General features: G+C 34.7%; 1 protein-coding gene across 4 annotated transcripts in view; it reads left to right on the forward strand.

The window, feature by feature from the left end:
• Pkc53E (Protein C kinase 53E) overlaps positions 1-25,232 on the forward strand; it is a 150,421-nt gene that overhangs the window by 111,682 nt on the left and 13,507 nt on the right. For 2 of the 4 annotated variants that reach the window (XM_089103124.1, XM_089103123.1), the window contains exon 10: positions 1,065-11,969. The exons of the other annotated variants lie outside the window; for them this stretch is intronic. In XM_089103124.1, the coding sequence (XP_088959250.1) occupies positions 1,065-1,292 (228 nt within the window). In that variant the 3' untranslated portion in view covers positions 1,293-11,969. Of the gene's footprint in view, positions 1-1,064; positions 11,970-25,232 lie in introns of those variants that run through there. 4 annotated transcript variants of the gene reach the window in all.

Below are 25,232 nucleotides of genomic sequence, written 5' to 3' on the forward strand. Positions count from 1 at the left end.
ATGAGTTAAATTACAAGTGTAGTGGTAGACTTTCAATTTGGTTGTAAATGCTTTTTGATTCAAGGCGGCAACACTGGTCTGTGTAGTGGTCGTAGTTTTATTTTTTCTGATTAGAGCCTAGGATACAAGGGTCCTATGCAAAATCAGAGGACACCAAAGGGAAGGCTTTAAGAATCCAATTTTCGCGGGTCTTTTCTCAGGTCTGGATCTTTTCTCAATTTTTCTTGGGTTTCCCAGAGGAATTTTCAACGGATACTTTTGAGTACCTATTTGACTGACCGTATATCAAACAACAAGCTGCACGAAAAATATGGTTCTATCGTACTTTCTAGGGCTATAATGTGAAAAATTTGAGATGACTAGGTCGTTCGTGAATGGGCAGGGAAAAGATCGCAAGGATCTTTTGGAACTTCCCTGAAGGGGGTAAAGAGTGAATTTTTGAATAGATTTGAGGAATAGTGTGCGCAGCTGTGTTGGCCTCAGGCTGCTTGGTGCAACAGAAATTTATTAGTGGTAGTAGTAGTAGTTATTATCATTATAATGGACGGGATCATCAAAGTAACTCGAGGCCTAGGCCCTCTTGGGGATACCAGGTTTTGCTAGGGTGCAATTTCAAGCTGTCTCACTGTTTGTAATCACGAACAAAAGTTAAAAAATGTCAGGATTGTCGTCTATCTGATTTAATCATCAAAATAGGTATGTTCGAAAAAAAAGTTAGATCAATTTCATAGCTCAAATCACCTTAGATTATTGTAAAACAGAAGAAAAGAAGGTAGTATGATACGTGTTTCTTTTACTTTCATGATTATAAAATGCTTGAAAAGGTAAGAGTATATTCGAAAAAAAATAGTGTATCTAAGGAAAACCTGCACAAACCAAAATAACTAACAAGCCTAGCTTCAGTTCCGAGCCATGGCTGGCCCACATTTAGCCCTTAGTTATTAGTCTTTAGTGCTGACCCGCAATTAGACCTTTTCATCTTGTAATAGCACGCTTCTTATTTTTTTTTTCTAATTCTTTTTAGTTTGCATGCTTGTTTTCTAGCTCTTTTGTTTTGTTTCTAGGGTGATAAAAGAAAAGCAGAGAATTTTGACACTTTCTTTCGAAAGCAGAAACCGAAGTTGACAGCTTTGAGTAAGCAAGCAGTGGAGATATTAAAGCAGCTTCGTGGTGATGAATTTGAGGGATTTGACTGTGTGAATCCTAATTATCACCCTGTTCTTGACCCAAGTTTTGAAGAATTGATTGCGAAACGCATGAGTGAAAGCACAATTAATTTCACTTCCTTATAATAATTTTTCAAACTATTAGTATTTAATATTTGGGTTTGGATACCGGTGCTGCTTGAATAGTTGTAAAATGGAAAAAGCACGTATCTCACGCCCTGTGGTACTCTGACTTATTTTTCGACAGTACGGTTCAGTTCAAGTATGCATAATATTAGTTTTCAGTTTTTGACATATTTTAAATATTTGAACTGAAATATTTTCAGTTTTTCGCGCAAAAATTAGTCAAATTCTCCTATTTGTATACAAAACGTCTGCATTCCTTGTGTGTACAATTTCAATGAAGGTATTTGACATCAAGCCAAATATATGCCCTTTGTGCACTTAGATAGCCATTACTTGAGCAGACCTTATAAGAAGAAGGGCTAAATGCCCTTTTACTTTAAACTGCGAATATATAACGCCCTCATTTTTTACCTACATATCCAAGTGTTCTTTTTTAACCTACAAGTCGTTTGCCTCAGAATCATTTAGTAGATGCGTGCTTTTGCCTAGAGAGTGCTGTTGATTAATATTTTGGATATGTTTTGTTATTTTTAGTTTTCTATGTAACGAAATCTTATTTCATTGATTGAGGATCTTTGACAGAATGCGATGAATCAAATAGAACACCATTTACAGCTTTAGCGGGAGGGAAGATTTTCTTTATTTACATTAACAAAATTTTGTTTATAATTTAATTTTTTAATTGTCTAAAGAATCAAATATTTTGATTGTACATATATATAAAACAGCCATGTAACAACTGGGACACTAACCACAGAGTTAGCTCTTTTTTTTCTTTTTTTTTCACATCAGCAAAAAAATTTCAACTGAATAGGACGAATTCTTGAGGATATAGCAAACTAGCAAATATTTGTATTATCCTGAATCCTCTGGGTGGGCCATAAGTTTCCACATAGAAAATGGCAAAAATATAGTAAATATTATTTCATGTAATGAATAGCGGAAGTTCCGCCATCAGTAGGGGTCAAACTCATGACCACCCGCTCACAAAATTAATAGATTAAAATAAATCAATACACAGGAATATAATATTCCATTGAAACATTTATACATTGATTTTTTTTCTTATGTACCGATTTCGGAGAATTAGATATCTATAAGATGGAGAGAATACTCTCCCTGATAATGTAAAATAAGGGTTGACTATACTCACGTAATTACTTATAAAAAAAAATTCAAAAAGGCTTAGTATATCTAGTTAGTCGTTGCTCTGAAAGGAGATCCGAAATTTGAGAGTACTGCAGTAACTCCTGTAATATTTCGGCTAGTAAATACGTTATAAATTAGTTGAAGAATGTGCTGAAATGTATTGAATCAACTATACTTGGTATCGGTACCTCTGAAATTGGGTAAGGTCTCATACAATACGGTAGTATTCATATATATGTAGTGGAATTCAGATAGTTTAAATTTTACTAAAGACTTGATATGCCACTAGTTGTCTGCTTCCTTACCTAGGTATTTTTAAGGGCGGGTTTGTTCAATTCACTTCGAAGGAGGCAACAGATATGTTTTCTGGATTAGGAACTTCTGAAGACCACTTCAAGGGCTATTAAATCTGCCAAAATTGTTCGTCAAGGTCTATTTGCTGATAGTGTCTTCCCTCCGTGCCACCTTCTGTGCATAATTCCGTTTCTCTGTCAGACAGTGGTTCTAATCTACATACATATTTAGAGGGAGTCTGGTATATACATCAACTTTTGATGCTATAAAAAAACTCTTAAACTTGGGGGCTATACTAATATCAGATTAGGCTACAACTTGATTTCAAAGACCTACTTTGGATTCTCTGGCGTGGTGCCAACGGGGATCTAGGCTCCTGCAAAAAGCCAGCATTCATATTTGCCAGTATGACTAATGGAAGACTTGAAACAATGGATAATTTGGGTAAATTCGGATAAGTTCTAGGGTGGATTATTTTACCCAGATGTGTCTTGCAGGGAGACGGAATCGATTCAAGTGTTTACCATTGGAGAGGTTTGATGAGAAATTTTTCTCGAAAAAAATCGATTTTCTTAAGAGTGAGAAACTTAAGCTGTTCTCATTAATCGTTAATATTTTGAACTTTAGTTGGAATTGTACTTAATTGTGAGACAGGGTAAGGTATTAGTCTTTTTTTAAAGCTGAGTTTCAACTGAATATGGACCGTTTTGTGTATATGTTACCATGAATGTTCGATGTTCGTGAATGTCGATATTCGCCGGGGAATGTTCGAAATTTCTTTTTTTCTCCTTGGATTTAGTCAACGTTCCCAGTCAACTTTTTCAGTTTAATGCAAGGTTGATGGCCACAGATTAGGATTAGATTATGTTTGGTTAGGTCGGGTTAGATTAGGTTAGGTTTTTTACCCATTTCTGATATTTAGAATCAAATTTAACCTAATATAACCTAAACTAACATAATCTAAGCTAACTTTAACTTTTACCATCATAGCTTGCATAAGACTAAAAAGCTGAATCGCAAAGCTGATTGAATTTAAGCAGAGAAAAAGGAATTTTGGACATTCACGGTAACATATAAACACAAAGAGGGGGACTCTCTCTAATTTCTTTGATAAGTTTCTAATTAAATTAACCTAATTTAATTGAAAAGATGTCTGAAAAAATGAACAAAGGGTTGGAACATAAATAGAAAAACGGAGAAAAAAGTAAAATGAATGAGGTGCAATAGTATTTGAATCGTTTGTGTTTTGAATTAAAAACAAATTGATAAATAGAAATTTGCAATCCAACTTTATATCAAAAGATTTTTCAGTGTTGGTAGATATTTTACCAATTACATGCATTTCGTAATGAGAGATCTACATATAGAAATTGGTAAATATTATTTGATAATTGCAATTGTAATATAACTATAAAATGTATAACAAGATATATACTATACAGTACAATATAGAATAATTATTACTTTAAATAAAAGCCAAAAATCAGAAAAGGGAGTTTATTTCTCTGAAAACCTTTCGTATATTTGCTGGGCATGCTGGGTACCGACTATTCCCAAACGTGATGTTCCTAAAACAGTTTTGGAGCTAGTTTCTGGTAATAATGCAAAATTTGATCACTAATAATTGTAAATGGTTATTATGATGATATGGCCATGAATGCTACTCAAACATCATTATTTGTACGTTTCTCTATTTTCTCGACTACCCTACTGGATTTGCCGTAGTATCAAGTTATCCCCGAAGAGCGACGCTAGATGGTAGACATTTTCATTTTTATTTCCAATTCACCATTTCATCACATGTAATCTCTTATAAATTTAAACTTAACATAAACTAAGATCAAACTTGTACTTAACAAAACAAAGATGAACATATTCTTAAATTATTACCGTGTTTTGCTAAGATTTTACTTTTTTTCATTTCAAAACTATGAAGTTTTCAGGGCTGTACCATATTTTCTGTCAGTGTTTCCGGTTTGAAAGCTGAGAATGATTTAATAAACCTAATTAGCTAAGTTTGGCAGCACTTTTCGCCCATAAAAATTAAAACACTAACAATCTGTTGATTTCCAATGATATGTTATCCATGATATACATGATATTCAAGTTTTGAATACCAATAATCCGATAAAATGTGATTCCTCGGAGCCTTTTCTGAAAAATGCCACAATAGAGATGAGAAAATAACCCATAAAAGAACAAATTGGGCTATAGCCCATAAAAAAGGAAATATTGACTTCACTTTCAAAGAAAGCTATATCTTCTTAAGCTGTTTGATATAGTATATTTATAGCTTAAGTTTAGCAAATTTTTCACCAGCACTTCTTTTTTTAGAGCTCAGTCTTTTTTTAAAACACTACGTAACTACATAAGGGGTTCTTTTTAGTTAGAAACTGAACCCCCGATTTTCACTAATTTTTAAGAGATACGTGGTTATATAGATTTTCACTTAATCAATTCAAACAATCAGAATTTATTTGCACTGTCCTAGGTACATTAAGTCATGCTTCTGAGCTTGTACTTTGGCTACCCAGCCCCCCCCCCCCAAAAAAAAAACCAGTATAATATAAATTTGTTTATTTTTCCCATGCTGGTCTTATTGGGAACGGCTCGCCTGCCTCTCTTGCTGTTGCTGCATTCTGCATATCAGAGATTTTGTATTTACTTGACCCCAGATGCCAATGAGTTAATCAAAATAAAAATGTAGAATGGGTTTGGTTTTGCATGTATGGCAGATAGATAATAGCCAAAATCTTTGTATTGACATCAGAATGTTAATCAAAAAATAAATGCCCTAATATTTCGGCTTCATGTCTGGAAATGCTTATCGACGAAGAAGAAAAAAAGGAAACTACTAAACTGGTAAAGAATATATTTAAGAAATTACTACAAAATATAGTACAATACAGAAGAAATATGCAAAATACAAATGCAAAAGAAATAAAGGATTAATACAAAAAGGTGCAAACGCTTTACACCAAGAAAAAGTGTGGGAATGCAATTAAAAATCTCTTTGTTTTTGAAAACCTCCTTTTTTGCAAACTTTTTTTGGAACTTCGCAAAACAAAGACAATAGTTTTTTCATGTTTAGCCTGTTTCGTTTTTTGTTATTTATTTTTCGTTTCTTATAGGGCTTTTTCATCTTCTAATGCTACTTTTTTCTGTATATTCTAGTTTTAAGTCTCTCTTTTCTTTATTTTTTTTTATTATAAGGATTTCTGGACGCGAGGTCGAAATATTCTATCACTAGTGCTTAGAAATTTTACCTGCAACTCATATTTATGTTTTCATTGCATTTATAAATAGAAATGAAGGTAGAGGGTGTGAGAAATTACTCATTGGAAAGGTATTTGCGATCCGCTTTGTAATGACGCATTCAGACTGCTAAAAATGGTGATATTTGGTATCCATGGTGTTACAAGGTATTTTAGGCCTTCTACTTCGAATACTCGAGGTTTATTTTTGTTTTGATTCTCTTCATTTTTCAATACTCCAAGTCTGTCCAACCGTCATATACGGTTTAAGTAGCAAATATTTGTGGTAAATTGATATTCCCGCAATGTTGCTTTTCAGTCTTTTATAGAGAGAATATCTGAAGTAGAAATATTTTTGAATAAAAACTGCCAACTTGAGCTAAAAATGTGTGCACTTGGTTTTTTCTGTCAAAGTATTCTAATTGATGCAAACTGGCCTCTTCCTTAGACTTTTTTTTTCATATTGTTCGTCTTATCCTAGTGCTAATTCGTTCACCCTAATATCGGGTCTGCATCAAGTCAGGTGTGGAAATTTTCAACTTTGTGTTGGATTTTGTTTATGAAAAGCTACTGAATTTTATAGTAAAAACTGCGAAATTATTCACTAGTCATTCATACCATGACATTGAAAGCCTTAAACACGTTGTAAAAAGTGTTTCTTTGTGTATGGGGGCTATGGAATAGCTAAAGATTCAATTGCTCGATCTATAAAAAAAAAAATAATAAAGAAAAAAAAAACACTTCTTATGCATCAAAAGCTCATATGACTCAGTCAAAATTGAATGTTTCTATGGTATGTACGATACCTTTCAACCCAGAACCATGGCATTTTTAGTCTTAACGTCATAGAAACTAGGTGGATAGTTGACCAACGTTAAATTATAGTTACACAGGTCAAATTATAGTTACACGATTGGATAAATACAAAATTACAAACGTCTGCAACGCTAATTATGTCTGACTATTTATGATGTCTAATTATGTATGATGTCTCACTGGCAGAGCCAGGGAGCTGGGGGGACCCCGCACCCAAGATTTTTATGGTGCCCTCATTCCTTTGTTTTTCTGTTTTTCACTCTTTTATTCAAATCAATTTGTCAATTTGGTAAATTATTGGCGCCCTTGTCACCCCCCTCCCCATATTTTGGTTATTGGCGCTCTTGTCACATTACCCTCCCCCTCCCCCCCTCAAGATTTGATCTAGATCCTCCCCTCTGATGTTTTAATTTATTAAATTGGTGAATAGTAAATTATAGCTGCTAAGGTAGCATTATAAAACAAAATAACAAACGTCTACAGCGCTAACTATATTCACATTCGGAATTCATTAAGTTGATCAATGTCAAATTATAGTTAGTCAGGTGACATTATAGTAAAATATGTAGATGAAAATTAAATTACAAAGGACTACTGCACTAGTTACATATGGCACTACTACATAGTTACACTAGTTACTAATTTACCATGTTTACCAGTGTTTAATTTTCAATATTAAGATTTATGATTGTTCCCTGTATTATTGATCCTCCATCCTCTATTAAATCTATTTATGATATATCAGGGCATGATTTTTGGAAATTAGATAAGGTAGAAACTGGGTAATCTAGTTTCCCTATCTGCATGATGAATGTAGCAAAAGATCCAGACATAGTAATAGTAGATGGCGCTTGGGAATAAATTAGTATCGACATAAAGCTATTGTCATGATAATAACGTGTTTTACTGTGCTACCTCTTTTTAAATTCAACTTGATTGTTTTTTAATTTAGTTATCATTTTGAGGATAGATATAGCGCTTCAGTGCGCAAATGTAATACGAATAGATGCAAGAAATAATAATATTGAAAATAGAAGAAAAAAAGTGGATAAAACGTAAACTAAATTGGAAGCGACCCAGAAAATCCGTGTAGTACAAGTGTCCTGCATATTGTAAAGTAAAAACTGTATTTCTTGCCATTTCAATTTTATGTTCTGTAATATTCGTGTTATGATAAGCCCATGGAAAAGCTCGAATCAATTATTTTGGCAGTTTTGTCAATAGGTGTTGCTATCGTTTAGTAGGGTCGTGATAGGTATCAACATACTGTCTGTAGCCCCAGTATACTTTATTTTTTATTTTATTTAGCTTTGATATCCGCTGTAGATTGCCAAAGTTTTTCTTCTATTCGGTTTTCTATTATTTCTGGCTCAATCATAGTCGATTTTATCATTTTACGAAGGGAGGCAAAATGTACTTTTCAAAATCTGGAAGATTTTTTTTTTTTTTAAAAAAAAAACATTTTTTTTTTTGAAAAAAAAATGTTTTTTAAAATCATAGTCGATTTTATCACACCGAAAGTACCTAAGTTCCTACTGTGAGACTAGTGGTGCCATTTCACGAAAGGAGGTAAAACGTACTTTTCAAAATCTGTGGGGGGGGGGCCAAATTTGAGGTCTTTAATTTTGAGGTTTTAGTTATAACAACCAACTATTTGACCCATGACTGAGGTTTTTTTTCATATATATAAAAAAAAATTTATGTTTTGAAGAAAAACATTTCTTTTATCCTACCTCACAAAGCTTAATCTTTGCTGTAATTTGACTTATTTAGTTTGGTTTGATTCGGTTTCGGAATGTAAATCCTCGAATGATCAAAGTTATTTGTGTTGACGGTGAGTAGGAAAAATGTGTTGTTTTAATATAAAAAGGTGGCTTTGAGATACTGATGTTGGTGAAGTCCAGCAGACATCGGATCATGCATGTTTACATTACGTGTCATTGATCGTTTCCTTCCTGAACAATTTGAAAAACATAAATTTGAAAACAATTTAAAAAAGTTTGGATTTATAAATTATTGAGATAGCTAAGAAAGAGACCCGCTTTTCCGTTTAGAATTGTATCCTTAGTCTTAGTATAACATTCGTTTCTGCCGCAAATTTTTTGGTCAACTTACGAAAATTAGGGTGAATTAGTTCAACAGAATGCCATTACACTAATAAAATGGCGTTTCTATAAGACAAGAAGGAAAGTCTTAGGAATTTTTTTAACTTAATCCAAAGAATTTACGACGGAAATGAATTTTATGTTTGGATTCAAGATGAAATTCTGATTTTACGGATGAGTCAATTTCTTAGCTACATCAATTATCTGCAAATTAAAAGAAAAATACCGAAACATTGTTGAAAATGAGTAGATAATGATAACCAAAAACACCGGAAACTACTTTCAAACAATCATGAATACTTACTTGTCTCTGTAGTAAGGGTGGACTGTCTCACTTAGCCAAGCTATTTTTTAATGAAATTACCGAAAAAAGGTATTTATTAAATTCTAGCTGTGTTTTTTCCGAATGTTAAATTTATGGATAGATTTTGTGAAAACATTTCTTTGGGAGGAAACCCAAAGAGGTTCAGCACAAGTGGAAGCAGTGCCGGCAATGCCCACCGTCTTTTTCCACATTTTTTTTTTGGTTTATTGGTAAAACAAATTATCCAAGCCATGGGGTGGGTATTTGTAATGTTTAGCCTAAGGGAATGGCAAGGGTAGCAAAAGATCTTCAGTTACAAATTGCTGTTTGATTTTGGTTAGTAGCTAATATTTCATTAGCGAGAACTAGCATTGTTTTCTCATGCATAAATTTTTTTAGGGATGTTTTGTGAATACCACGTTTTACTTCAAGTTAAAAATTTTTATGCATTTTGTATTTAGTTTAAATCATATTTATCAAATATAGAAAGCTTGAGTTTATCTAAAGATTGTTTAACTGCTGGTCTTGAATTGAAATTTAAGTTTGGGAATAGAAAAAAAAACAAGAATCCTGTTTTTTCTTGAGATAGAAACTTTATTTACTTCATAATTAGCTTTTAATTGAAGCCCGCGCTTTTAAAATTTTAGGAAACTCCCTAGTGATTCTAAAACATCAAGATAAACTTTTAAAGTCAAGGGTTGTTGCATAATATTTTCCGTTGGAAGGTGAGCCTAAAAAAATGTTTCACTGTAGGGCTAAGGTTTAAAAGAAGGTTTTTTCGAATAAGTGATTCTCACAAAAACCGAATATTTTTTAATTTTGTATATTTCGGTTCCTGGAGGGGGGGGGGTGTTAAGAGCTTTGAAGCTGCAGTACATAATAGATGCAGCATAAATTTTAGAATGGTTTATTGAGATATGTAATTGATTGTGAGGTTTAAGCAACCTTGAAAGTGTTGCGAAAGATCATCTAAACTTTGAAAATAAAATATATACAAAAAAGTAGTTTTGTTGTCATATGATTCATTTGAGGAAAAACCTCTCCAACGGAAACAAGTAAAGATATAGTTTTTTTTTTCAATACTACTTTTTTTTATCATGCCGAGGTCACACGAGGGTCAGACTTGTGGATAAAATTAAGGTTATTTATAAATAAAACGTCAATTGTGTGTTCCGTTCGTAATTTATTGCAGTGAGCATTCTTATATTGAACAAGAGCATAAAAACTAATTTTTGGCAATAAGAGTTAAGATTTTTGGCATCATTATTTTTAAATTGGAAAATGTGGAAGCTTAGAATCAGTAGCATGAATTTTGGGAAGGTGTATTTGCATTGAAATTATCGTTTTTTTTTGTATTTTCATTGAAAGCTTAAAAAATAACAAATTTGATCCCCCACCTAAACTTCGAAAAATAAATTTTTTGACCCCCCTCCCCCCGAATTTTGGTGAATTGACGCCACTTTTTGGAAATAGTTTTACTTTCTGCAATGTGAATCTGATGAACAGTACAAAGATATAATATTAATAGGCCAAATTTGAGAGCAAAATGACGCATGCTTTTCAAACTATTTTCTTTCCATTTTGATTGCCACTCTTGCAGTGTAGGTGTGAACGTTAAAATGCAGGAAAAATAATACATCATTCATAAATCTTCGCTTTTTTATTAACCGGTGTGACACAAACTTGGCTCGAGCGTGAATTTTTTATCATGGATTGTTTCATGAGATATAAAATGACTATTAAGTTCTTGCCTGACGCAATGTTTAAAAAATACCTGATGACTTTAAGTTTTGTTCTGCTAATTCCAGTTCTTCTATAATATGATGTGTGCATTGTTAAATGTTCTTTTTTCTTTTATTGCCAACCCTATTTTTCTCTAACTATACATCATAAAAAAAGACTTAACTTCATTTTAGTCACTAATACATGTTAGTCTATTACCTGTTTTGGGGAATCAGTGATGTCAATTCGCAGATTTTTTTTTTTTTTGGGGGGGGGGGGGGTCAAATGTACCGTTTTTATTTACTATGGTTTTTGGGGTAAAGGCTTTTTTGTTTTGTATTAATACATAGTATTAATACACGTCGAAAAAATATATGTGCAGGTCAGTCTTATCTGAAATTTAGAACTTGTGTTGTACTACTTACCTTCTTTGAGTTAGAATTGAAGGATGAACTCCAAATGAAAATTTTTATTGCTAAGATTGTACCTTATTATGGCTGCTTCTCTGTGTTTAGCACGTAGTGATACTAAAGAGCTTAGGGAGCAATTTTTTGATACTCTTTGTCAATATTGGGCTCATTACACTGAAAATTGACCATCCAATCTACAGAATTGTAGAGCTTTGTGTTTGAAGTGACGTTGGTTTTCCCTTTTTTTGTTCCCTTCCAGGCTATGTGAAGAACCGCATATATTATGAGCCATTGACACTAATCTTTTTAAAACCGTTTTCTCTCTCTGGCTCTTTTTCTCTCCCCCGTCCTCTCTTTTTCTGACTCTCACTCTCGCTCTCTATCGTTTTTTGTACTTAACAAAAGATGTATAATTCCTGCCGTTGTGTTCCTTTTGATTTTGCCGTTGCATTCCTATTTGTTTTGTTTTTATTTCTTGTTTTCATTATTTCTCTGCTGTCAGACTTTTTGTTATCGTGTTTGTATTTTCCCTTTTATTTTTATTTTGTGAATTTCGACTGTTGAAGTTAAGGAGCCAGTAATAAATATGTTGATATGTTGAGCCTTGTTGCGAAAATAAATGTTTTGTTTTTCTAGTACCTAAAAATATATTAGTAGCAAAAATCCATTTTGGGTACTTTTTGTCATCTCGCTCTGTTGGAATTGTCGGCAACATTGTTCTTGAGCCCTTGTATGAAATCATTCTAAGTCGAGTTTTACGTATTTTTGAGGATGCCTGTAGTCTACAAAACGCCGTAGGTTTCAGCATTATAAATAACATGGCTTTCGTCAGTTTACGCATAATTGCATAATTATAATTAGGTATATGGCAGAAATCAGCGGATAAAATATTGTAATAATCATCTCCAGAGGATTTTTGTTCTAGAGATAAGCTATTCGATTCCCAATATTCCTTTAATAGGGGTTTATCTGCTTTCCAGATTGGCATAAATATTTCAGTCATTGTAGAATCATCCATAAATTGATAATCAGTGCTGTAGCACCTTTTAATAAAAGTATTTGATTAAATGGTCGGTCTGAAAAACGGAAGAAGATTTGTTATATGTTTTCCTGAGAAATTGCCTACGGATTGTTTTTAGTATCTGACTGACTGACCGTATTTCAAACAGTAGGCTGTACGAAAAGTGTGGTTCAATCCCGCTTTCTAGAGCTAGAATGAGAGAAAGGTTGAGATGGCTAGGGCACGTTCTGCGGATGAAGGATGGCAGATTGCCAAAGATCTTCCTTTTTGGACAAACGTCTAGGGCTAAACGGAAAGCAGTTCGTTGGGGTGGGAGGATGTGAAGAAAGATTTAAGAGAAATGGGAACTTCCTAGGAGGGTAAAAAGAGGGAGGCTTTGAATAGATTAGGATGGAGGAGGAGCATGCATAGCTGTGTTGGCCTCAGGCGGCTTGGTGCTGTGGTGAGTTGTTAGTAGTAGTAGTTCTAGCCCCAGCCATTAGTTGCCTCCGCTCGCTTGCTACGGTAGAAAGCCCTTTCATGCGTGTTATTTAAACCAGTGCTGAAGAAAGGTCTTCTGAGACACGGGGTGGAATATTAACTTGCAACCCCTCCCTCATTCTTGGATTCTTTTTTTCTTAACCGTTAAAGATACAACTAACAAAACATATTTGAAGTTTCAAAAATATAGAAAAAAGAAGCGAAAGAAAAAGTAAATTGTGCGTTTTAAAAAATCTCTATATATACATTTTAATGTAAATAACATAATACGTAATAAAGTATAAACAAAAGACTTTATTTTCAAACATACTAGTCCTATTAAAATTATTATGACATCAGTGTTATAAGTAATTTTGATTATTATATGTGGTAAAGAGAATAATCAGTTACTAAAGGGTGTGTGGCAAAAAGAAATAGGTAATTCAAATTACTACCGCTGCAATGATGTTAAAACAAATAAGAGATGGCAAAGAAAGCAACGTTTCATAAAGATAACAAACTGACTAGTAAACAAGAAAAACAGAATAAAACATCCTTTTAGGTCAATTCGTGTTATATATATATATATATATATATATATATATATATATATATATATATATATATAAACGATACTAATAAAAAGTATATGTATTATCATAACTCTAGATCGATAAACACTGCTTAATCTGACAATCTAAAGTTATAACATCTGATACTTCCGGTACAAGTTGAAGCTGTGGGCTTCTCGCAAAATCAATTTTAAAGGGGACATAAACCCTAATCTTAAATGTACGCGAAAAATTTTCTAAAGCTTTTTCCAGCACTAGTTTTGTTCGATAGCTGAAATAAATAACTATGCCTTCTGGAATGACATAATCTCCCACTGCCCCTAGGACTAGGGTTATAAGTTACGCAAGTTCATAAGTTTTTTAATCCACATTCACAAATAAATAAATTAAACTGCACTTTCGCACTGGAGAAAACCTATGAAAGTTTGCGATCGCACTACTTACCTATTAACTCGACTATTTACGTAAGCCTCGACTATTTAATTAAAACAATTATAAATAAACCAGAAATAAATAAACTATAACCTATATATATATGAAAAAATAGATAAATAAATGAATAACTGAATTAAAAATAATAATAGATAAATAAACTATAAAAGAAAAACCTGTATTATCACTTTGCCTAGTTACATAATTGTGCAGGTCATTATTAATTTGGTAAAAACTCTTAAAAACATCAGGGGTTAAACCATTCTTCCACTGAAACACAAATACTGTAGCTTGATAATCTCTTATCTGACCTACACTAAGGATCTTCGGGAACCTTAAACAAGCACATGTGTAAGGTATTTCCTGGACATACCTACCGATTGTTCTAACAGATTTCTTTTGGAGAACTTGCACTCTTCTATAGTTGCATAATAAGTTACTGCTCCATAGGAGGAAACCGTAGGAGATATATGGATAAACCAACGAATAATATGTAGTTGGAATTATTCTTTGAGGGAGAAAGTGCTGCAGACGTCGAAGTACGCCTACCCCACGGGCAATTTTTTATGAAATTGTGTCACTGTGACATTTCTATGCCAGATGGCAATCAAGATAAAAACCAAGGTAGCGGAGATGATAAACTTGCTGAACTGGATTACCACATAAAGTTACCTGGCCAGACACATCCAGTGATGTACCAACTCTACAGAACGTCATTAAAAATGTCTTGCAAACATTTACAGACAATAGACTTAATGAAGTGAAAATCTCCAGCCTTTTCAATACGAGATTCGCTTTTCTCACCAAGTTATTCACAGATGAGGCAAGCACAGTAAAACACACATCTTTCAAATAAAGACGCATGAGATCAACGTAGATGAGGTAAAGCAGCGGACCTAACACCGATCCTTGTGGTGCTCCACACATCACTGGAAATGCTGCTGAGCGCACATCATTCAAAACTACTTTGAGGGATGTCACTGTCAGATAATTTTCAAACCACGTTAAGTGCTTTCCGCGGACACCTAACGAATCCATTCGACTTGATAGTGTTTGAAAATCAACTGTATCGAATGCTTTGCGAATATCTATAAATACAGACAAATGTATTTCACCTCTGTCCATTCCCCCGTTAATTGATGCCATAAGTTGTTGCAAAGCAATCGTCGTCGAGTGCCCTATGCGAAATCCGAATTGGGTCTCACTCAGCAAACCATTAGCCTGTAGGAAATTATATAGACGTTTATGAACAACTTTTTCTAATAATTTCGAAAATAATGGAAGGATCGAAATCGGTCTCCAATCCTCAATTTCCTTATTATGGCCATCTTTATGAAGTGGTATCACTTTCGCAACTTTTAGCTGATCAGGGAAAATGTCCTTTTCAAGTGACAGGTTTACAATAAAAAGCAGACACGGTAGAATACAATGCATTATTGCCTTAAACGCTCGGAGAGATAAGCCGTCCACTCCCTCAGATTTTGATTTCAGAGATTTTATTATTTTAAGCAGTTCGTCACTTGCACACGGATCAAAGGCTAATTCAAAACTCTCACCTCTATTATCACATATAATGCATTCTTGAACCTGTGGACGTCTATTTTTTTACACTATTTTGTACTTGAATACCAATATTAGAGAAAAAATTACCAAATTTATTTGCAATTCCAGACTTATCATCAGGGGCGAACCCGTTAAAGTGTACTTCATTGTCTCCAATTTCAGCATTCCTACCGGTCACTTCATTTCTCAGTTTCCATGTTTCTCTCATATTTCCTTTACTATTTGAAAACTTTCTATCATAATATTCGGCCATAGCTTTGCCACGTAATTTACTCTCTAAATTGCGCTGTTTTTTGAACAATTCATATGAACCATCACTTTTATCATCTAGATATCTTTGATAAAGCTCAATCCTTAGCTTTCTTTCTTGTAGTATTTCACTCGTTATCCATGCCTTACGGGGTTTCTGTTTCTTCACTTTTATTACCTTAATAGGACACGCGCTATCATAAATGGGTAAAATAACAGATATTAGATTATCAAGTGCTCTCGTAGGGGATTCTTCTTCAGAAAACACAGGGGTCCAATCGATAACACTAACCTCCCCCACAAACTTTTGAAGATTCCCTTTTTTCATTAACCTTGTCTTTATTTTCTTTTTCTTTGATCTGTGTAACTGAGACTTCATAACGCTCACCAACGGAAGATGGTCAGAACGAGGAAAGGCCCCAACATCAGCATTACAAAGCTTCAAATTGGCAGAACGAACGAAGATATTATCAAATAGGGTTGAACTCTGTCCAATAATCCTCGTGGGTACACTCACAATCGGGTATAGATCATTCGGTATCATAAAATTTTCAAAATGAACATTGTGATTAAACAGATCAAGCAGGTTAAAATTAATATCACCCATAGCAATATAACTAGCTCCAGACGGTACTTTTGAAATAAGCTGACTCATACCTCATGCAAAATCCTCCAGGTGGGCACTGGGCGGCTTATACACCATACTAATTATATTTTTTCTCCCATCAAATTCAATTTCAATGGAAAAAACTTCAACCTTTCCTTCAATCCATATACTAAGATCATCCCTTTCATTATAATTTAACCCATTTTTTCCAAGGAATTCAAAGCCACGACGACCCATCACCTCTCAGTTCTTAACACGAAGATCATAACCTAGAAATAAATACAGCGAGAGAGACTGGTTTGAACTAAAAAAAATGTTTCACATAATCCTATAATATCAAAAGAAGAAGAAAATTGTTCAATTAATTCCAAAATATCCAGGTAGCTTGTAGTCCCATGGACATTCCAAGAACATAGTTACATACTCTTCATTTATATCATGAATGGACGGCAACTGAATATAATCACTGTCCCTTATAGGCTTTAGCTCAACAATCGGTTTATCATCATTGTCGGCAATACTTCTTGATAAATAATCCTGAAGACTAAATCGGTCTTGATCAGACATCATCGTATTTCATATAAAAGAACAAGAAATAGCACTTGACGGATAAGATAGAAAAAGAAATAACACAATATTAAAAAAAACTCTATAAAAGGTCATCAATTGACCAGATACGCCTGATTGGAGTAGTCTCAGTTTCGTGCACAAAAATACGGCCTTGATCAGACCATACACTGCGATTTCCAAACTTATCTCTTGAAGCGCTCAGAAAACCGCGCAGACGTTTCGTAAGGTTCTCAGCTACAAATACGAGTAAGCCTGTGCCACTAAGCTGCTTCTTCGCTTTAAACACATGGCGAGCTATTTCTTTTGATTGAAACTGGAGGAGATTAGAGGCAACTTTATCTGGTCTTCGAGCATTATTTGATCCAACTCTAAATCGCTGAACACTAACTATGTCTGAATCCTTAATATTAGTAAGGCCCACCTTGACAAACAATACGCCCTTCATGGTGTCCCCCAACACTCTGCGAAGGAATCTGCTTCGCACCATTAAATAACAGGGAATCACTTCTCCCCTCCTGCTCAATTTCGTCTAGCTTGAGCTCAAGTTGATTCATGCGATTTTGCAACAAATCAATTATATGCATGCATGTTTTTAGATGTTTTTCAATCAGTTCAAATTTAGGATAAAACTCAGCATATTCTGCATCATAGATTTCAGAAACCTTTGTTTCAACTGGAAACTTTGCATGAAAATTAGCTGCCGTCTGCAAAGTATATTTTTTCATCTTTTCGTTAACTTTATCTCGATTTCTTTAGCTAGATTTTGTTTTGTAGCCGCAAGTTCATTATCTGGGGCCACTACTAGTCTACGGAGATCAGCAGTGGGATCTGAGAGTAGGCTATCCATTACCAGATCTTTTCCTTTTTCTTAGAAACAAGTGTTAAACATTAGGATAATTTTTTAGCTCTGCATCGCATGATTAACACCCTTTTTTTCTTTGTTGACGCTTCCTTCGCATTGCAATCAAAACTAGCTAAACTCGCGACTGATAGGACCTGACGGTCATGTTTTTTTCCATAGCAAAAAACATCAAATTTTCTGTCTCCGGTATTTGTCTTCATAACTTCTAGGATTCGAACCGGCCAAAGGGGATAACCCTTAAATTTGGCGAGGAACAAATCTTCAATTTTAACATTAGCCGGATCCATAACGGTAACAACAAATTTTAAAAAGCAATAAAATTAGAATTTGATTAGTATCAGATCGAGACGAAAAGAAACTTATCTTTATGTGGGCAGGCCCACGGATGTTAGTGATAATCACCTTATTGGTCGGTGGCCCGATGGACCATGGAGACCTGCTGATTGTTAACCATCGTACTCTGACATCCAGAACAACATCCACAATTAATATCCAATTTTCTTCACACACCACACTTGGCTATCGTATCCAATTTTCTCAATTTAAAACGCCAAAAATGTGACAGTGTAAAAAAATTCAAGTATCAGATTGCGCAGATTCTGGAATCACTGTATTAATTCAAGGTTAAAGAATCAACTTCCAACAATTCAAAAGTTCAAACAGGTGTATTTCCTTTGAGAGCTAGTTCAAGACTGGAAAGAGGGCATGTTTTACCCAATAAAGCTTTTGAATCCCCCTTCTCTCTTCAACAATAATAGAAATTTCGAAAAGCCGTTCCGTTTAAAATAGTCAGAAGGTCCAGCAACTATTCCTCTGATGATACTATGCCACTCACAGTTCCAAGGGTGCAATGAATGTAGATTATGTAATTTGTCCATTTTTTCATGTAGGGAGTACTCTCATAGTGTATTGAAGGTGGAGTATATCTAGTTGCTTGATTTCTTTAAAACCTTATAGCTCTGGTCCGTAATGAAAGATTGATAGAATATTAGTGTTTAAAAGGTACCAGTGCATCTGAAGGTTCCCTGTTTCCATTGCCGTCTGATTTTTGGCTAAGGAAAAACTATGCCGCTTCAAGCGTACTCTGGCTGCTTCAAGCGAAACGTGCCTTTTCCAGCCTGTTGATTGCAATTAAAAGCCCGGGTAGTTTGCTACTCATGCCACCACTAGCATTTCTCCTTTTAAGTAAATTTTCTTCTCTTCTTAGATATGTATTAGCCTGTTTTGGAATATTAATATTTTTGTTTTTTTGCAGTGACTTTTAATTTTTTTTGAGTAGGTTCCACCGCATCTTTAGATGTTTTTTCACTTGCCAGTACCCTCTTCTTAAATCCAAAATCGATATACATTTTGAGGAAGTTATTGATTCGAAAATTCTGTCCATTCTAGGTATTGGGTATGCGTCTGATTCTGAAATAGTATTTAAGTTTCCTATAATCTGCGCAAAATTGGATTGAGCAGTCTTTTTTTAACATTAATTAAAACAAACCTTGCGAAAAAGAAGTTTTTCAAAGTAAAGAGCCATATTGAAATTAAGACCAGCAGAAATACGCTCCTATAATAATTCAAACTCAAAACGACTAGAAATTACTATTAAAGATTAAATTTCACCCAAGACGAACACAAAACATAGGCAGCGCAATAGCGCTGCCTTTAAAAAAAAACAAAGTAAACACATTTTTTTTTCACCAATGCGCTTCATATTGAAGAATTTGTAGAAATTATGGAAGGAGCTCATTCGACGGAAACCGAAAGTTCTAGTTCCCTTTAATAGTCAAAAGTGATTAGGCAACCAGCCCCCTTCTCACACCCCTATTATTCCCCTAGTACATCCAGTCAAAATTTTGAGATAGTTTGACATAGTTGAAAGGTCTAATGACTATGTGTCTGGGGATAACCCCCCCCCCCCTTTCCATCCCTCGGGGCAAGGGCTGTAAGTTATGTAATTCGCCCATTGTTTATATATAATATTTGGTATTTGGAAAGAGGCATGTTCGACCTTTTGTGTTAAAACATTCCAGGTGTATTTAAATGATGCTTTCAGAAAATGTTGAGGGAAGCGTTGAACTAAATCAAAACCCATTATGTGCATACAGGTTGTTAAAAAGGCGTAAATCATGAATGACTGAGGGTATTAAGCCTGAACTTTAAGGGAATAACGAGGGGAATGACCAATTGACCAGAAAGGTAATATTTGCACGCCACTGCTGCTACTACTGCTACTACAATTGCTACTTCTTTAGCGACTACTATTAAGGTTGAGGATTGTGGTGTGAAAATTTGAGGAAATGTTGAAGGGAAAGTTCAAGCAATATCTCAAGAACGACTGAGGGTATGATGTTAAAATTTTCGAGGCTAATTACTATTATTACTTCTGCTCTTACTATTGAACTAATTCCAAAGTTTATAAGTGCATACAAGTTGTCAAAATAGCATAAATACAGTGTCTTAGGAAAGGGCATAAATTTTTTCGGGGAAAGTTAAGGAGGTGTAAAACAAAATAAAAATTAATAGTTGCCGTATTTTCTAAAGGATGTATATTATTGAAAATTATTGATGAGATGAGATGAGATGACTTTTATTTTCAACTAATAATTATATCATACTTAACTGGCACTTACCACATTTTTTAAATAACATTATCAACAAACGTAGAAATGGTAAGAACGTGTGACGTTTTATTAAGCCACTATTGTGGCTTGAGCAGCGTCACACAATCTTTCATCATAAACCAAACTCATTCACTCTTCCTACTCTTTTCTTACCATTCAATACTATTTAACTCTCCCGAATAAAAAAAAAAAAAAAAAAAAAAAAAAATAACAAAAAACAATCAGAAATATTTAATTTCCATCCAACAAAAACTTTTTTCATCTAATTTTAAACTGAAACTGATTTTCTGACTCCCTAATGCTTTCTGGGAAACCATTCCACAAATTAACTGCATAATTTCTAATTACAAAACTAGATCGACTCGTACTCCTTACTTCTGAGACTAAGCTTCCATGACCTCTAGTCCTATGATGATGATAATCTGAATTAAACTTAAAAATATCTCTCAAGTATTCAGGAGATAATCTATTAAGCACTTGGTCTTGGTAAGTAAACACTCCTGCCTGATGGTCCCTGATCTGACGAATATTTAAAATTCTAAAACTCATAAAACATTCACGCGTGTGGTCATACTGCACAAACTCACCCAGTACTCGAAGCGCCTTATTCTGAAGAATCTGCAGTATTTTAATAAACCATAAACAATAAAAGGGTGAAAAACAGTATGATATGTATTTCTTAAAACAGTTAAAGGTAACACGTGTTTCAAACGCCGCATCACTCCAAGACCTCCTGCAAATTTAGAATCATATTTATGTTTCTTCCAACTAAAATTATTATCAACTTAAATTGAAAAATTTTGTCCAGAATAGCAATTTTGTCGCATAGCAATTTGCAATTTCGATCATTGAGTCATCGAGTATAAACTCTAAAAATAAATGGAAATAATAATTATTTCTTTGGCCTTGGACGTTGTTTGAGAGGGGGTGGGGGGTCCTAACCCTCTACTTGAGATTAGAAACAGAACAACTGACCATCTTGAAGCGACTCTTGTATTAACAAAACTGAAGAACAATGTTTGATTTTACCTTTCAACTTTGTCCATTGAAATATTTACGGGAGGAGGGCGTACTTGGTAAGATCCCACTCTGAATAAATGTTTGCAATTATGCAAAACGACCCTATTTTTATGGGGTATAATAGTTTTAAAAACACATCATTCCGGTGATTGGGTACTATCGAAATGAACTAACAATACCCCTCCTTCTAGAAAAGAACACTGAGCTTGATCTGCTTTGGTGCATACAAAGCTTCTCGTCACAGATAGCTCTGTAAATCACAAGAAAATATCAGGTTGCAAATATGGGCTATATAAAACAGTAACAACATGGTCCCCCTCCCTGCCCCATTGCAAATTACGTCCCTGACTTCAAGGTCAACACGGTAAGATGTAAGGTGAAGATCAAGGAATAAAATCAGAGGTTAAATTGATGAATAAAATTCTACATAAAGAAATACAATGTCTTTCTGTTTTCAGAATCTAATTATCTGTCTAATCAATTATGTGTTTTGTTACTGCTGCCAAATTATTTGATTAGGTATGGATTAATGTATGCCTAGCCGCTGTTTTTTCTCTTAACTATCTTTTTCTTCTTGTATTTTTATGAACAAGTTATATCTACTATTTATTGACTTTGAAAAGGCGTTTGACTCAGTTGACCGAGAATGCTTGTGGAGAGTCCTTAAGTATTATGGGATGCCAGAAGAACTAGTGAGCATGATAGTATCCCTATACGAAGAGACGGGGTGCTGCGTTAAGACCGAGAATGACGCAACCAGATTTTTTTAGATAATGTCTGGTGTGCGTCAGGGATGCGTACTTTACCCATTTCTTTTTGTAATTATAATGGATTACATATTAAGACGAAACTCTGGATATGGCGTAAAAGTAAGCAGCAAGCAACTCTGTGATTTATATTTCGCGGATGACGTAGTCTTGCTAGAAGATTCTAAACAGAGGTTACAGCAGCTACTTGATGCAATTACAGAAAATGCAGAAAACGTTGGGCTAAGCATTAACGTTGAAAAATCAAAGAGCATGTCCATCGCAAGCTCACCACTTGTTCTGCATCACAAGAATACAAGACTAGAACAGGTGAAGGACTTCAAATACCTGGGTAGCTAGATCGATTGTGATGGTGAAATAATGACCGAGATTAAACGCAGAATTGGTCAGTCAACCGGAGCTTTCAATAGACCTAAGCCCATTTGGAGAAGTAGCAAATATTCCTTGTGACTGAAGCTACGTCTCTTCAGTAGCAATGTGCTCTCCATACTCCTCTACGCTAGTGAGTGCTTAAAAATGAATCAGCAGCTCGAAAAGGGAATTCTTGCATTCGAAAATATGCGCCTGAGGAGAATTTTAAACATAAGTTGGCAACAGAGAGTCAGTAACTTTGAAATCCGGAATAGAACGGGACAGCCATTCTGACATTACTGCTGTTCTGAGGAAGAAGAGGTGCCCATATTTAGGCCATGTACTCTGCATGAAAGAAGGCCGCCTTCCTCGGCAAGCGTACGACTGGAAACCAGACGGCAGAAGAAGACGAGGTCGTCCAAAGAACACTTTGCGGCGAACTTCTGATCGAGATCTGGGGATGGCTGAGACCTCGTTAATACCTGAATGGGAAGATATCCCTGCTGCAGCATTGCCTCGGGACGAGTGGAGAGGCTTCGCCGACGCCCTATGTGCCACCAATGGCGCAAGAGGAACTAAGTAAGTAAGTAAAGATTTGTATGAACACTGAATTGAAAATTATCGATTTCGAAGTAGAAAGGTCTTTCTTGAATAAGCTTTTACGTGTTTCATACTGGAAACGAACCCTTGTCTATAGATTTGTACCACTTCCCTTCCTCCCCTAGAGGGCCACAGTCTCATCCCCTCTCAGGCTGACAAATGATATTCTAGAGGTAATATGAATGAACAAAATCGAATGCTTTTTATTGAACCTTAATTGATTAAAATCAATAGACATTATACAATTTTATTGTAAGTACGGCAGTGTCATCTATTGAAATGTGAAGAAAGAGTTTCTTGATGTGATTTTAAAAATCGTACGAAATAGAACAAATTAACACTAAGTTTGGATTTGTATATCTGATATATAGTCAGGAGGGGGGGGGGGAGAATCTTTGGCCAGGACCACTGCAAGTATCAATACTTGTCTGAAGTTTCCATACAATTCGCTCTTTTGACAAATAGGCCCCCATCCCCCGAAAGATGACTCTTATTCAATAGAACTTCCCGTTGCCTTGTATAATTTTTATTCTGTTTAATTAGTTCCTTTTTCGATTTAAACCAACGTATATTTTAGCATCCTAGCCAAGTGGATTGGTGCGCTGGATTTAGCATCCTTTGTCCAAGAGGACGAGGGTTCGAATCCTTGTGTACTCAATTATTCGGTTTGGGAAGGGGGTCAGTGGCATGACTCTGTAAGCTCAGCCAGAGTCTACCCAGCTTTAAATGGGTACCTGGAGAAATCTAGGGAAGGTAAACAGGAAGGGTGTGCTAAAGCACAGAATGATTGACCCCCAGACCCCCACTGTAATTCCTGGCTGAAGGGCAAAGAAACGGAGATCAGCACCACCGGTAGGGACTGTAAAGTCCACTACCATTATTCATCATACTCATTATTCATCAATCTGAGTCATTAGTCATTATCTCATAGCTGAAAGGATTTATTGTCTGAAAGATAGATGAATTGCCTTATAGATGGCAAATGTGGTGACTTGCAAACTTACGTCCTTCTGAAAAAGGAAAATAGAAGCCTTCAACCAAACTTTATTTGACTAACCCATATTTAACTTAATGTAATGTTTAAATTCAAGTAGTAAAAAAAAAAATTTAAATCTAAAAGAAAATACAGTTCAGCAACATAATTCTTGGTTGCTTCAGGCTGATAGCACAGCCTTGGATATTGCTCATTTTTAAGAAGCAGAGCCATAATAATAAGATAAAAGAGGTAAAAATCTACTTTTTGTTTGTTGACGACTCAACTTATATAGAAGAATAAGAAATATTTGCCTTTTAAAATTTTACCTTTTTTCAGGCTACGTGCTATATATAGTAGGCTCATAAGCATTAAAGCATAAGGTCCCTTCCAAAACTAAAATAATGCCTATGTGTTATAGGCACAAAGATAGATATGTAAAAAGTTTTCAGCGCTAGCTGCAATCTAGTCAAGAGTGAACCACAATCCATAGTAATTCAAAGTTTGAAAATGCGCTAAAAGTAAACTGTCAAGAGAAAAAAAAAATGACTATGTGCAATTGATTCAGGAATAGTAATTATTAATTCAATTAATCTTAGCAAGAAAATTTGATTTTGATAAAAAAAAAAATTTTAAATTTGAGCTAAGGAGGTGTGAAATGGATGCCATGGATAAAATTGTCAAAGATCTAGAAGGTGCAGCTAGATGGCATAACATGGTTGCCAACTTTTGGTCAATGAATATGTCCCTTGAGCATCCAAAAATGTGTCCTTTTCAGCCAAATTATGTCCATATTTTGTCTATAATACGTCCATCTTGAAATCGCAGAAACTAGTTTTTTTTACGACTGGTAAACCTCTTTCAAAGTGGTCAGTTAACATCGAATATAATGAAAACGAAAAAGATTCATTTAGTTCATCCATAAAAAATGAACTAGTGTGAAAGCACAAAAGTCATAAAAACATGTAAACAGTAAAAAACTAATTGTCGGAGCTTAAGGCTCATCTTCCTACGGGAGTTCCACTTAACAGGTATGCTCGGCATGAGGGTCAGCATTTTCACTTCTTTTGGTAGCTTTTTCCAATCAGAGGGTTTCTTGCGCATGTCATAAGGTATAATCCAGGAGTCAAACAACGTTGCAGAGCGCTAGGTAAGCTGGGTCGCCCTTCAATCAGGGGGGTGACATCCCCAAAGGCATTATTACTGGACCTTTGAACAAAGCTGAACA

This window comes from Artemia sp. Qi Xiang Cuo, chromosome 17 (genome assembly GCF_049724085.1).
Source record: "Artemia sp. Qi Xiang Cuo chromosome 17, ASM4972408v1, whole genome shotgun sequence".
NCBI classification, from domain to species: Eukaryota; Metazoa; Arthropoda; class Branchiopoda; order Anostraca; family Artemiidae; genus Artemia; species Artemia sp. Qi Xiang Cuo.